The sequence below is a fragment of the Macaca thibetana genome, chromosome 16, assembly GCF_024542745.1.
Source record: "Macaca thibetana thibetana isolate TM-01 chromosome 16, ASM2454274v1, whole genome shotgun sequence".
NCBI classification, from domain to species: Eukaryota; Metazoa; Chordata; class Mammalia; order Primates; family Cercopithecidae; genus Macaca; species Macaca thibetana.
Genome location: NC_065593.1, coordinates 63,349,281 through 63,364,624, shown reverse-complemented (window position 1 = coordinate 63,364,624; position 15,344 = coordinate 63,349,281). Strand labels below are relative to the sequence as shown.

Here is a 15,344-nt window from a genome sequence, read left to right as displayed (position 1 = left end):
CAGAGATAGGCTAGAAACAGGCCACAGTGCAAGATAAAATGCAGTGCAAAAACCTGTCTTGATGGGCATGAACCAGGAGCAGTTATGCACCACACTTAACAACTAGAAGCTTTTCAGCAGAGCTGAGCTGACAGACACTGGCCTAGGGTCAGTGCAAACCATGGGAAAACACTTTGTCATTGAGGAGTTTAAAGGTTGGGGAGTGGTGGCTCACGCCTGTAATCCCAAAACTTTGGGAGGCTGAGGTGGGCGGATCACTCAAGGCCAGGAGTTCAAGACTAGCCTGGCCAACATAGTGAAACCATGTCTTTACTAAAATACAAAAATTAACCGGACATGGTGGTCAGCACCTGTAATCCCACCTACGGGGGAGGCTGAGGCAGGAGAATCACTTGAACCCAGGAGGTAGAGACTACAGTGAGCCAAGACTGTGCCACTGCACTCCAGCCTGGGCGACAGAGTAAGACTCTGTCTCAAAAAAAAAAAAAGCCTGCAGAGAAGTACACAGGTAACAGTACAGCGTGACAAACGGCAGGAATTCCAGAAGACAGTAATTGTATTTGGGGAAGCATTTAGTTTCACATGCAAATGAATGTATAACTTTTTTTTTTCCTTTGATGAGACGAGTCTCACTCTGTCGCCCAGGCTGGAGTGCAGTGGTGCGATCTCAGCTCACCTCCGCCTCCTGGGTTTAAGCACTTCTCCTGCCTTAGCCTCTCAAACACCTGGGACTATAGGTACACACCACCATGCCCGGCTAATTTTTGTATTTTTAACGGAGACGGGGTTTCAACATATTGGTCAGGCTGGTCTCGGACTCCTGACGTCGTGATCCACCCACCTCGGCCTCCCAAAGTGATGGGATTACAGGCGTGAGCCACATGCCTGGCTTGAGTGTATAACTTTTTTCTTTTTTTTTTTTTTTTTGAGACAGAGTCTCACTCTGTCGCCCAGGATGGAGTGCAGTGGTGCGATCTCAGCTCACTGCAAGCTCCACCTCCCAGGTTCACGCCATTCTCCTGCCTCAGCCTCCCGAGTAGCTGGGACTACAGGCACCCGCCACCTCGCCCGGCTAATTTTTTTTGTATTTTTTAGTAGAGACGGGGTTTCACCGTGTTAGGCAGGATGGTCTCGATCTCCTGACCTCATGATTTGCCCGCCTCGGCCTCCCAAAGTGCTGGGATTACCATGCCCAGTCTGAATGTATAACTTTTAAAAACGGCCGGGCGCGGTGGCTCAAGCCTGTAATCCCAGCACTTTGGGAAGCCGAGACGGGCGGATCACGAGGTCAGGAGATCGAGACCATCCTGGCTAACACGGTGAAACCCCATCTCTACTAAAAAAAATACAAAAAACTAGCCGGGCGAGGTGGCGGGCGCCTGTAGTCCCAGCTACTCGGGAGGCTGAGGCAGGAGAATGGCGTGAACCCAGGAGGTGGAGCTTGCAGTGAGCTGAGATCCGGCCACTGCACTCCAGCCTGGGCGACAGAGCGAGACTCCGTCTCAAAAAACAAAAACAAAAACAAAAAAAAAAAAAAAACTTTTAAAAACACTAAGTTGGTTCTTCATATGAAAAGATAATCAATTATATTGTTAAGGTTTTTACAGAAAAGAGATAAAGTAGTCAGTCCTCTTACCTGGGTATTGTCTGTATAATGAAAATATCTTGGCCACGAACAGATTCTTTTATTTCAACTCTTGTTTCTGAAAAATAAAAATGTTCTAAAGTTTTAAGAAAAGCTCCTATGTGTAAAAAGGAGAAAAAAGAAAAAAAAAAGCACTTCATGCCAGGCACAGTGGCACATGCCTGTAATCCTAGCACTTTGGGAGGGCCAAGGAAAGGAGATCACTTGAGCACCAGAGTTCAAGAACAGCCTAAGCAACATGACAAAATCCTGTCTCTACAAAAAATACAAGAATTAGCTGGGCATGGTGGCTTACGCCTGTAATCCCAGCACTTTGGGAGGCCAAGGTGGGCGGATCACTTGAGGTCAGGAGTTCGAAACCAGCCTGGTCAACATGGTGAAACCCTGTCTCTACTAAAAATACAAAAATTAGCCGGGCATGGTGGCAGGCGCCTGGAATCCCAGCTACTCAAGAGGCTGAGCGGAAGAACTGCTTGAACCTAGGAGGTGGAGGTTGCAGTGAGCCAAGATTGTGCCATTGCACTCCAACCTGGACAACAGAGCAAGACTCTGTCTCAAAAATAAATAAATACATAAATAAAAAATTTTAAAAATACAAGAATTAGCAAGGGCCAGGCGCAGTGGTTAATGCCTGTAATCCCAGCACTTTGGGAGGCCGAGGTGGGTGGATCACAAGGTCAAGAGTTCTTCAAGACCAGCCTGGCCAATATGGTGAAAAATCATCTCTATTAAAAATACAAAAATTAGCCAGGCGTGGTGGCACGTGACTGTAGTCCCAGCTACTCAGGAGGCTGAGGCAGGAGAATCACTTGAACCCGGGAGGCGGAGGTTGCAGTGAGCCGTAATCGTGCCACTGCACTCCAGTCTGGGCTACAGAGCAAGATTCTATCTCAAAAAAAAAATAATTAGCCGGCATGGTGGCAGGTGCCTGTAGTCCCAGTGGGAGGATCACCTGAGCCAGAGAAGGTCGTGGCTGCAGCATGAGCTAAAACTGTGCCACTGCACTCCAGCCTGGGCAACAGAGACCTTGTCTGGGGAAAAAAAAAAGAAAGAAAGCAGAAAAGCAAAGCACTCATGATGCAACAGTTAGATAACATTTGGAGGGAGTAAAGATTAATCTAAACCAACATTTAATCTGGTGCAAAACAATAAATCTCAGAGCAGTATGAAGAAGAGGAAGCAAGAACGACCCCCAGACTGACCGCAGTCCGTGCACTGCCACTGCATTCCGCTCCCAGTGCCTGTATCTGGCCGCTTTTGCTGCCACCATGCCCAAGAGAAAGGCTGAAGGGGATGCTAAGGAAGGTGAGGCCAAGGTGAAGGACGAACCACAGAGAAGATCCGTGAGGCTGTCTGCTAAACCTGCTCCTCCAAAGACAGAGCCCAGGCCTAAAGAGGCCGCTGCAAAGAAGGGAGAGAAGGTACCCAAAGGGAAAAAGGGAAAAGCTGACGCTGGCAAGGAGGGGAATGACTCTACACAAAGTGGAGATGCCTGAACAGACCAGGCACCTGCTGGAGATGCCGAGGGAAGTGAGTGCATTTTTGACAACTGTGTATGTCTGGTGACTGTACAGTTTGAAATACTATTTTTTATCAAGTTTTATAAAAATGCAGAATTTTTTTTTTCTAAGCTATGTTGTCAGCACACAGAACACTTCATTGTTGTTTTGGGGGAAGGGGCACATGTCATGAATAGAATGTCTCCGAAGCTGGATTGATGTGGGGAAAGCACCTTTCCCTTCCAGTTTTTTTGTTGTTGTTGTTGTTTTGGTTTTTTTGAGACAGAGTTTTGCTTTTGTTGCCCAGGCTGGAGTGCAATGGCGCGATCTCGGCTCACCGCAGCCTCTGCCTCCCAGCTTCAAGCGATTCTCCTGCCTCGGCCTCCCTAGTAACTGGGATTACAGGCATGTGCCACCATGCCCGGCTAATTTTCTATTTTTAGTAGAGATGGGGTTTCTCCACGTTGGTCAGGCTGGTCTCGAACTCCCGACCTCAGGTGATCCACCCGCCTCGGCCTCCCAAAGTGCTGGGATTACAGGCGTAAGCCACCGCGCCCGGCCCCTTCTAGTTTTGAGACTTCCTCTCGGCTCCCAGGAGGAGGGGTCCCCTGAGTTTGACACACATGGCCACCTCAGCACACAAAAGCCTCGTGGTCTGAAAAGACAAATTCGTGTCTATGTCCTCTTCTCCCTTTCCACCTTTCAGCATAGACTTAAATCCCTTAAAGCCAGACACTGCTGGGACCTGACTCCCCATAATTGATTTCCAGTGTGTCAGGCAATCTGCACCTTCCAGTGATGCCACTGACATGGCGCCCCTCAAAAGAGCAGTGGTTCCGTTTCTACACTGTGGATCTTCAGATAAATTCTGCCATTTTCAATTCACTTCTGAAAGTCAGGGTCAGCTCGTGAAAAGCTGTTAAACATGCTAAATGTTCACTGGGTTTTACAGTGACTTTCTGACTTTTGGTAGTTCATTGAAAAGGGGAGTTTGAAAGTTATTGGGCCAGGCGCAGTGGCTCATGCCTATAATCCCAGCACTTGGGGAGACTGAGGTGGGCGGATCACCTGTGGTCAGGAGTTCAAGACCAACCTGACCAACATGGCGAAACCCTGTCTCTACTAAAAATACAAAAATTAGCCAGGCGTGGCTGCACATGCCTGTAATCCCAGCTGTTCGAGAGGCTAAGGCAGGAGAATTGCTCGAACCTGGGAGGTGGAGACTGCAGTAAGCTGAGATCACGCCACTGCACTCCAGCCCAGGGGACACAGCAAGACTCTATCTCAAAAACAAAAAAAAAAAGAAAGTTATTATATGCTGTTAATGATTGTCTGCCCATGTCCTGCCTGAAATACCATGATTGTATATTGAAAGTATCTTTAAAGGCCGGGCAGTGTGGCTCATGCCTGTAATCCCAGCACTTTGGGAGGCTAAGGAGGGCGGATCACGAGGTCAGGAGATTGAGACCATCCTGGGTGACACGGTGAAACACCGTCTCTACTAAAAATACAAATAAAAACAAAATTAGCTGGGCATGGTGGCGGGTGCCTGTAGTCCCAGCTACTCGGGAGGCTGAAGCAGAAGAATGGCATGAACCCAAGAGGCAGAGCTTGCAGTGAGCTGAGATCGTGCCACTGTACTCCAGCCTGGGTGACAGAGTGAGACTCCGTCTCAAAAAAAAAAAAAAGAAAACATCTTTAAGAAAACTGAATACAGCTGGGCGCAGTGGCTCACGCCTGTAATCCCAGCACTTTGGGAGGCCAAGGCAGGCAGATCACCTGAGGTCGGGAGTTCAAGACCAGCCTGACCAACATGGAGAAACCCTGTCCGTACTAAAAATAAAATTAGCTGGGTGTGGTGGCACATGCCTGTAATCCCAGCTACTTGGGAGGCTGAGACAGGAGAATCGCTAGAACCCGGGCGGTGGAGGTTGCAGTGAGCCGAGATGGCACCATTGCACTCTAGCCTGGGAAACAAGAGCGAAACTCCGTCTCAAATAAAAGAAAAAAAAAAACAACTGAACACAGTTTGATTTGAAAAAAAAAAGGGCCAGATGTGGTGGCTCACACCTGTAATCCCAGCACTTCGGGAGGTCAAGGCAGAGAGATCATTTGAGGTTAGGAGTTCAAGACCAGCCCGGCCAACAGGGTGAAACCCTGTCTCTACTAAAAATACAAAAACTAGCCGTGCGTGGTGGCGCATGTCTGTAATCCCAGCTACTTGGAAGGCTGAGGCAGGAGAATTGCTTGAACCGGGGAGGCGAAGGTTGCAGTGAGCCGAGATGGTGTCACTGCACTCCAGCCCGGGCGACCGAGCGAGATTCCGTCTCAAAAAAAAAAAGTCAAACTCGAGGAAAATAAGTCCCCTAAAATAGAAGACAAAACTAACCAACAGTTCAGCATAAAGTCTCAGGGTCAAAAGCAACAATAAAACAACAACATGTTATCAAAATAAAGACACAGGCTGCGCACGGTGGCTCACACCTGTAATCCTGGCACTTTGGGAGGCCGAGGCGGGTGGATCATGAGGTCAAGAGATCGAGACCATCCTGGCTAACACGGTGAAACTCTGTCTCTAATAAAAATACAAAAAATTAGCCGGGCGTGGTGGCGGGCGCCTGTAGTCCCAGCTACTCGGGAGGCGGAGGCAGAAGAATGGCGTGAACCCGGGGCATGGAGCTTGCAGTGAGCCTAGACTGGGCCACTGCATTCCAGCCTGGGCAATGGAGCGAGACTCCATCTCAAAAAATAAAAAATAAAAGGTAAACAAAGAGGCCAAAGATTAACATCCTTATTATTATTATTATTATTTTTTTTTTTGAAACGGAGTCTGGCTCTGTCGCCCAGGCTGGAGTGCAGTGGCCGGATCTCAGCTCACTGCAAGTTCCGCCTCCCAGGTTTATGCCATTCTCCTGCCTCAGCCTCCGGAGTAGCTGGGACTACAGGCTCCCGCCACCTCGCCCGGCTAGTTTTTTGTATTTTTTAGTAGAGACGGGGTTTCACCGTGTTAGCCAGAATGGTCTCGATCTCCTGACCTCGTGATCCGCCCGTCTTGGCCTCCCAAAGTGCTGGGATTACAGGCTTGAGCCACCGCGCCCGGCCCATCCTTATTATTTTTTAAACAAATGCTGACGCCTCCTCCATGTCGGGAACTGTACTGGGAACCACAAAATGCAGGACTTGGACGAAGGGACAAAGACTGACTCAAGAGACATGATACGACACCAAGGCCAGCAAACCCTCAGGCCCAGCATGCCGGAGATGCTATAGCTGTGACGAAGGAGAGAGAACAATGGGGCTGGAAACAAGGGCCTCACTGCAATCCAGAACGAGCAGTGCAGAAGGGGGTTCAGGACTCAGGAAGATGTGGATCCGAGCGTGCCAAGCAGAGGCGCAGGCAGTTAGTCTACTTAGAAAGCAGAGAGACTGAGGGGAAAGAGAGAGACAGGAAGTCAGTGAGCCAAGGGACCAGGACTTGCAGGACTTTGGATTTCATTTCTTATTCACTAATGAGTGGAATTTATTCTAGCAGTGATAGGAAACCCACTGGAAGATTTGAGTTTGGGAAGGGTTTCATCTACTTGTTTTAAAAAGACTACTGGTTGGCCGGGCGCGGTGGCTCAAGCCTGTAATCCCAGCACTTTGGGAGGCCGAGACGGGCGGATCACGAGGTCAGGAGATCGAGACCATCCTGGCTAACACGGTGAAACCCCGTCTCTACTAAAAATACAAAAAAACTAGCCGGGCGAGGTGGCAGGCGTCTGTAGTCCCAGCTACCTGGGAGGCTGAGGCAGGAGAATGGCGTGAACCCGGGAGGTGGAGCTTGCAGTGAGCTGAGATCCGGCCACTGCACTCCAGCCTGGGTGACAGAGCAAGACTCCGTCTCAAAAAAAAATAAAATTAAATTAAATTAAATTAAAAAATAAAAATAAAAAGACTACTGGCTACTGTGTGAAGAAAACCATGGCAGGGCAGGAGTGGCCACGGGGAGGCCACGGCAGCTGTTTTGGAAGATGTCTAGCAAGCAGCAAATGGCAGGCTGGACTGGAGTGGAAGCAGCAGAGGCTGTGAGAAGAGGTTAGATTTAACAAGTATTCCCAAGTCAGAGCACACAAGATGTGGTAATGGATGGATCAAAGATGAGGCAGGTAAAGGGGTAGAATCTAGATTCCCAAAGGGCCCCATGTAATTGCTAAAAAGACTGGACTCCAGCCTAGAGGGCAGGAGTAAGGAAGCAGTAGTAAGAAAAAATATTTGCATTTTAGAAATACCATGGTGGAAGCCGAGCACGGTGGCTCACGCCTGTAATCCCAGCACTTTGGGAAGCTGGGGCGGGAAGACTGCTTGAGCTCAGGAGTTCAAGACCAGCCTGGCCAACATAGTGAGACCCCATCTTAATAAAAATAAATAAATAAGTAAAGGCTGGGCACAGTGGCTCATGCCTGTAATCCCAGTACTTTGAGAGGCCGAGGTGGGCAGATCACCTGAGGTAAGGAGTTCAAGGCCAGCCTGGCCAACATGGTGAAACCCCATCTCTACTAAAAATATAAAAATTAGCCGGGTGTGGTGGCGGGTGTCTGTAAACCCAGCTACTTAGGAGGCTGAGGCAAAAGAATTGCTTGAACCTGGGAGGCGGAGGTTGCAGTGAGCCAAGATCGTGCCGCTGCACTCCAGCCTTGGCGACACAGTGAGGCTCTGTCTCGAAAAAATTAAATAAATAAAAAATTTTAAAAAAAAGAAATAATTTTAACTTACCTCCATTGGTTTCTTGATATACAACAGACTTCCCCAATTCAGCACCAAGGCGCCTATAGACCAAAAAGAACAAAAAAGGGAAATTAAGATTTCTCTCTTTTTTTTTTTTTTTTTTTGAGACGGAGTCTCGCTCTGTCGCCCAGGCTGGAGTGCAGTGGCGCGATCTCGGCTCACTGCAAGCTCCGCCTCCCGGGTTTACGCCATTCTCCTGCCTCAGCCTCCCGAGTAGCTGGGACTACAGGCGCCCACAACCGCGCCCGGCTAATTTTTTGTATTTTTAGTAGAGACGGGGTTTCACCGTGGTCTCGATCTCCTGACCTTGTGATCCGCCCGCCTCGGCCTCCCAAAGCGCTGGGATTACAGGCGTGAGCCACCGCGCCCAGCCAAGATTTCTCTCTTTAAAAAAATTCCAGTTTATGGCCGGGCGCGGTGGCTCAAGCCTGTAATCCCAGCACTTTGGGAGGCCGAGATGGGCGGATCACGAGGTCAGGAGATCGAGACCATCCTGGCTAACACAGTGAAACCCCGTCTCTACTAAAAAATACAAAAAACTAGCCGGGTGAGGTGACGGGCGCCTGTAGTCCCAGCTACTCGGGAGGCTGAGGCAGGAGAATGGCGTGAACCCAGGAGGCAGAGCTTGCACTGAGCTGAGATCCGGCCACTGCACTCCAGCCTGGGCAAGAGAGCCAGACTCCGCCTCAAAAAAAAAAAAAAAAAAATTCCAGTTTATATGCATATGTCTAACAAAAAGACTCAAATAACTAAGCTGGCACTCTTTCCAAAAAATAATTTAGAAAATCTAATTCATTGAACTAAAATTCTGCTGTCACTCCATAAGCAGCTCACCACGTTGTAACATACTGCTTTACCAGACGGAGCTCACAACCCATGGTTATGTCTGGTCCATTGTTCTTTGAATAGTAATTTTCTTGGAAAATCACTTCCAAGTACTTGGTTACTAGCAACGATTTCAGTAACACACGCCAGAGATAAATGCCTCAATTATCAAAAGCATAGAGAAAGAAAGAGGCTTCAGCACCATTGACCAAATGTGGTGTGGATCTTGTTTGGATCCTGCTTAGAATAAACCAAGTATGAAAACCCATTTTTGGCCAGGCACAGTGGCTCATGCCTGTAATCCCAGCACTTTGGGAGACCGAGGCGGGCGGATAACCTGAGGTCGGGAGTTCGAGACCAGCCTGATCAATATGGAGAAACTCTGTCTCTGCTAAAAATACAGAATCAGCTGGGCCTGGTGGCACATGCCTGTAATCCCAGCTACTAAGGAGGCTGAGGCAGGAGAATTGCTTGAACCTAGGAGGCGGAGGTTGCAGTGAGCTAAGATCACGCCGTGGCACTCCAGCCTGGGCAACAAGAGCGAAACTCCGTCTCAAAAAAAAAAAAAGCCATTTTAAAAAATAATCAGAGAAATATGGACAAAGACTAGATACTACGTAATATTAAGGAATTAATAGTAGTGTGAAGTTTTAAGTCCTGATTAGTAAGCATTACTATTTTTACAAGAGAAATGATATGATGTAAGGGAATCTATTTAAAAATACTCCAGGCCGGGCGTGGTGGCTCACGTCTGTAATCCCAGCACTTTGGGAGGCAGACGGATCACCTGAAGTCAGGAGTTCGAGATCAGCCTGACCAATATAATAAAACCCCATCTTTACAAAAAATAGAAAAATTAGCTGGGTGTGGTGGCGGGCGCCTATAATCCCAGCTACTCAGGAGGCTGAAACAGGAGAATTGCCGGAATCCAGGAGGCAGAGGTTGCAGTGAGCCAAGATCGCACCATCGCACTCCAGCCCGGGCAACAGGAGTGAAACTCCATCTCCAAAAAAATAATAATAATAAAAATAAAATAAAAATCTCCAGTCAGGCCAGGCTCAGTGGTTCAATGATTGTAATCCCAGCATTTTGGGAGGCCAAGGTGGGCGGATCACTTGAGGCCCGGAGTTCAAGACCCGCCTGGGCAACATGGAAAAACCCCGTCTCTACCAAAAATACAAAAATGGGCCGGGCGCGGTGGCTCAAGCCTGTAATCCCAGCACTTTGGGAGGCCGAGACAGGCGGATCACGAGGTCAGGAGTTCGAGACCATCCTGGCTAACACGGTGAAACCCCGTCTCTACTAAAAAATACAAAAAACTAGCCGGGCGAGGTGGCGGGCGCCTGTAGTCCCGGCTACTCGGGAGGCTGAGGCAGGAGAATGGCGTAAAAACCCGGGAGGCAGAGCTTGCAGTGAGCTGAGATCCGGCCACTGCACTCCAGCCTGGGCGACACAGCGAGACTCCGTCTCAAAAAAAAAAAAAAAAAAAAATACAAAAATTAGCTGAGTGTGGTGGTGAGTGCCTGTAATCCCAGCTACTTGGGAGCTAAGAAACGAGAATCACTTGAACCGGGAGGCGGGGACTGCAGTGAGCCAAGATTGTGCCACTGCACTCCAGCCTGGGTGACAAAGCAAGACTCTGCCTCAAAAAAAAAAAAAAACAAAACTTCAGCCAGGTATACACATACAATGGAATATTATTTGGCCTTAAAAAAAGAATAAATTCTGGTATGTGCTATGATACGAGTGAGCCTTGGGAAACGTATGCTGAGGAAAATAAGCTAGACACAAACAGAGAAATGCTGTATGATTCCTTTTGTATGAAGTCCAGAGAATAGGCAATTCACAGAGACAAAGTAGAACAGAGGCTACCAGGGAATGCGGGGAGGGGAGAATGGGGAGTTAGTATTTAATGGGTACAGAGTTTCTGTTTGGGATGATGAAAAGTTCTGGAAATGAATAGTGGTGATGGTTGTGCAACACTGTGAATGTAGTTAATGCCACTGAAGTGTACACTTGAAAATGGTTAAAAAGGTAGGCCAGGCGCAGTGGCTCATGTCTCTAATCCCAGCACTTCAGGAGGCCAAGGTAGGTGGATCACCTGAGGTTGGGAGTTCGAGACCAGCCTGACTAACACAGAGAAACCCTATCTCTACTAAAAATACAAAATTAGCCAGGTGAGGTGGCGCATGCCTGTAATCCCAGTTACTTGGGAGGCTGAGGCAGGAGAATCACTTGTAACTCAGGAGGCAGAGATTGTGGGTAAGCCAAGACGGCGCCATTGCACTCCAGTCTGGGCAACAAGAGCAAAACTCCGTCTCAAAAAAAAAAAAAAAAAAACAGTAAACTTTATGTTATGTATATAACAATTTTTTAAAATACTCCAGGCCAGGCACAGTGGCTCATGCCTGTAATCCCAGCACTTTGGGAGGCCAAGGCGGGCGGATCACGAGGTCAAGAGATCGAGACCATCCTGGCCAACACGGTGAAACCCTATCTCCATTAAAAATACAAAAAAAAAAAAAAAAAATTAGCTGGACATAACGGCACACGCCTGTAGTGCCAGCTACTTGAGAGGCTGAGGCTGAGGCAAAAGAATCGCTTGAACCCGGGAGGTGGAGGCTGCAGTGAGCTGAGATCACGCCACTGCAATCCAGCTTGGCGACAGAGGGAGACTCTTCTCAAAAACAAACAATACTCCAGCATCTCCCCCACCTCAAAAAAAAGCATGATAGAGACAAGATTACCAAAAAGTTGCTAAGTGTGGAAGCTGGATTAAGGATACCAGGTTGGGGCGGGGCAAGTAACAAAATACATGTAACTTTCACATATCCTGGGAAGGTCATGTATCTAACTATTTTATTGATTAAAGTTCACAATCAGCGGTGGCTCAAGCCTGTAATCCCAGCACTTTGGGAGGCCGAGATGGGCGGATCACGAGGTCAGGAGATCGAGAGACGATCCCGGCTAACACGGTGAAACCCCGTCTCTACTAAAAAATACAAAAAAATAGCCGGGCGAGGTGGCGGGCGCCTGTAGTCCCAGCTACTCAGGAGGCTGAAGCAGGAGAATGGCGTAAACCCGGGAGGCGGAGCTTGCAGTGAGCTGAGATCCGGCCACTGCACTCCAGCCTGGGTGACAGAGCAAGACTCCGTCTCAAAAAAATAAATAAATAAATAAAGTTCACAATCAAAAAAGTTTGAAGATCCTTGCTTGAAGTTTAGACAGTCTGAAAGAAATCATGGAAATACAATATCATAACTTCAGGGGTTAAGTAATCTACTGATCAAACTTTGTTCAGGGGCAAACAACCTTCTTGTAAAATAAAATCTTACTGGCCGCGCATAGTGGCTCATGCCTATAATCCCAGATCGCCTGAGGTCAGGAGTTTGAGACCAGCCTGGCCAACAAGATGAAACCAACCGGTCTCTACTAAAAATACGAAAATTAGCCACGTGTGCTGTCGGCACCTGTAATCCCAGCTACTTGGGAGGCTGAGGCAGGAGAATCGCTGGAACTTGGGAGGTGGAGGTTGCACTGAGCCAAGATGGCACCACTGCACTCCAGCCTGGGTGACACAGCAAGATTGTCTCAAAATAAATAAAACAGATAAAATAAGGGAAGTATTTATGAATATGTATCATTGATAGTAATTCAAAACCTTTCTGGAATTTGCCAGGAAATAATCTAAAACAAAAAAAAAACCCTCACTGACTTTTAAAATGTGCCCTGCTCCCCTCTGCTCTCCCTCAAGGTCAGGTGGGGTAAATCTGAACCACTAGATACACACAGAAGCTTCCTTTAAAGTCAGTGTTTTCACTGGCCTCAAAAAGAAAGACAAATAATCAGGGGTTAGAAATAGAAACTAGGCAGTAGACTGCAAAAGGATTGATTTGTTTTTTTTAACATTCTTCCAATCTCCAAACTCCAACTATTAAAAAAAACAGGCAGAGCTGAAAAAAATGACTAAAGTTTTCCCTTTCTTCTACATTTCCCCCAAGAAGTTTAAAATATATCCCTGCAATTATTTATCAACCCTAAAAATTTAACGAAGTAACTCTATAAAAACTGTTTAAGATGTGAAAATGACTTTAAATATTAAAAGACGAGCTATTCATTTTGTCTTTGATTTCTTTTTTTTTTTTTTTTTTTGAGACGGAGTCTTGCTCTGTCACCCAGGCTGGAGTGCAGTGGCCGGATCTCAGCTCACTGCAAGCTCCGCCTCCCGGGTTTATGCCATTCTCCTGCCTCAGCCTCCCGAGTAGCTGGGACTACAGGCGCCCGCCACCTCGCCCGGCTAGTTTTTTTTTTTTTTTTTTTTTTTTTTTTTTGTATTTTTTAGTAGAGACGGGGTTTCACCGTATTAGCCAGGATGGTCTCGATCTCCTGACCTCGTGATCCGCCTGTCTCGGCCTCCCAAAGTGCTGGGATTACAGGCTTTGTCTTTGATTTCTAACAAGTGTATGTGGAAAGGACATATAAGGCTCCTCCTTTATATCAGAGCTCTGGGATTCTCCAAAAGAGCCAACTAGAAAAGAGGCCATTTAACCAGGCACAGTGGCTCACGCCTGTAATCCCAGCACTTTGGGAGGCCGAGGCGGGCGGATCACGAGGTCAGGGGGAGTTCGAGACCAGCCTGGCCAACATGGTGAAACTCCACCTCTACTAAAAATACAAAAATATTAGCCGGGTGTGGTGGCACGCGTCTGTAGTCCCAGCTACTTGGGAGGCTGAGGCAGGAAAATCCCTTGAACCTGGGAAGCAGAGGTTGCAGGGAGCGAGATAGCGCCACTGCACCCAGCCTGGGCGACAGAGCAAGACTCCATCTCAAAATAAAGAAATAAATAAAAAGAAAAGAGGCCATTTAGTAAACAGGTATTCAGAGGGCCACTAGGAGCCCTGCTCTGCTAGAACCAGATACTACTACTACATTATCCCGGTCATACTCACAATATTCTTGGCCAACAGACAGAATCATGCCCATTTCACAGATGAGGTTCAGGGAAATCAAGTCTCTTGCCCAGTGACAGAGCTAGTAAGTGGCAAGGCTGGGAAGGCATCTCAGAGCTGTCAGACCCCAAAGGCGACTTGAGACCAGGGCCTTCCTTGAGTTAAAGACACACATGACTGGTCTTATCCCAAGCTGATTTGCAAAGCAGGGTCAGGCCTGTCATTTCTACCACCAGCTCCGGCCCATCTGCCTCCCTGGAATTGCCTTCTTCACGCTACCAGTCCCCACACCTTTGCTCTGCGGCCGCACCCGCCGCGTCGGGTCCCCCAAGTCACAACCACGAGTCTCACTGCAGGGAGACTCGAGAGTGGCGGCGGTCAGATTCCCAGGTCAACTCCAGCCGTGGGAAAGGGAGCCAAGACCAGAGCCCCTCTCCCCAAGGCACGCACTTTGGGAGCTCCAGAAAGCTCGGCCCGCCCCGGAGTGTGGGAGTGCGGAGACGAAAGGCAGGTAGGCCGCGGACCCAGTCACGGGGCGGGGGCTGAGGTCACCGAGAGTCCGCCCCAAGCCTCCCAGCTGGGAGGCGGGTTCTGGTTTCCGTCACCTCCAAGGTTTGTCCGGCTGGGAAAGGACAGGCCCGCGCCTCCCGCCCAGGTGCAGGAGGTGGGGCGGGTGGAGGGGAGTGGGTACCTCGGGGCGCGAAGGCGAGCGAGGCGCCGCCGCCCCCGGCCCGGCCCTCCCGCCGCCCCCTTACTCTGTGATGCGCTTGGCCAGCTCCGTGCAGGCGGCCGTGGAGTTGGCCGAGAAGACTCGGTAGCCGGTGCGAGCGGCGTTCATGGCCGGCGGGGGAGCGGGGCGGGCGCGCGGGACACGGAAAGCCGAGGACGCGGAGAGCGGGGGCAACAGCAGCAGCTTCTTGGGCATCGTCCGGCCCGCGGCGCGGTTACGGCCGGCCCCGCGCGGGGCTGCACCCGGAGCGTTTCCAACCGCGAGACCCCGGTTCGGGTGGGGAAGGCGCTGAGAAACGGCGCAGGCTGGGAGAGCTCCGAGGTCCGCACCCTTGCGTACCCCACACCACGGACTGCAGCTGCGAGCGTTTGCTGCGCCCCGCGCCGCCGCCTGAGAGCCAGAGACAAGGCCACCGCCCCCTCCGGGCATCCGAGGATTGTCGGCTAGAGCGCCCTCAGGCAGCCATCTCGGATGAGGGCAGGGAGCCGGGCGACTCTCTAAAAGCCTGTTCTGCCGATGGGGCGTGTCACAGGTTCGCTCCACCCCTGCTTTGACCGCTTCCACGGGAGCTCTTTCGGTCTCACCTTCTTGGGAGGAGCATCCTACCTCGGTAGTGGCTCCAGCTGTTTCCAACTTTTTTGGCCAGGACCCAACATGTCCGCCTCCGAGGAGGTAGACGATCTAGCTCTGCATGTCTATGGTAGCACAGTGCCCGACCCCCGAGGCGCGTGCGCCGGCCTGAGATTAATTTGAAAAGTGGAGGGCGGGGTTCTTTCCAGCTGGTTGACCGCAGTACTGAAGCGTCAGTACTGAATACTGAAAGGTGGTGTTCTGCTGAGCCTGATCTTTCAGGCGTTTCCGAACAGATCCCCAACCCTGTGTCTGCGTGTAAGGCAAGATTCCCTGAACGTGCCAAAGGCCCTCTTGC

The 15,344-nt window shown here is 49.5% G+C and overlaps 1 protein-coding gene across 5 annotated transcripts in view; it reads right to left on the bottom strand.

Annotated features, from left to right (window-relative positions):
* The window catches only part of PRPSAP1 (phosphoribosyl pyrophosphate synthetase associated protein 1), a 50,180-nt gene extending 35,076 nt beyond the window's left edge, over positions 1–15,104 (bottom strand). The window contains exons 1-3 of one of the 5 annotated variants that reach the window (XM_050764316.1): positions 14,442–15,104; positions 7,900–7,952; positions 1,637–1,703 (exon numbers count right to left, since the gene is read on the bottom strand). In XM_050764316.1, the coding sequence (XP_050620273.1) occupies positions 1,637–1,703; positions 7,900–7,952; positions 14,442–14,845 (524 nt within the window). In that variant the 5' untranslated portion in view covers positions 14,846–15,104. Of the gene's footprint in view, positions 1–1,636; positions 1,704–2,847; positions 3,500–7,899; positions 7,953–13,686; positions 13,875–14,136; positions 14,156–14,441 lie in introns of those variants that run through there. The other 4 variants (XM_050764320.1, XM_050764318.1, XM_050764319.1 and 1 more) reach the window with 4 other exon arrangements.
* Positions 15,105–15,344: the final 240 nt, after the last annotated feature.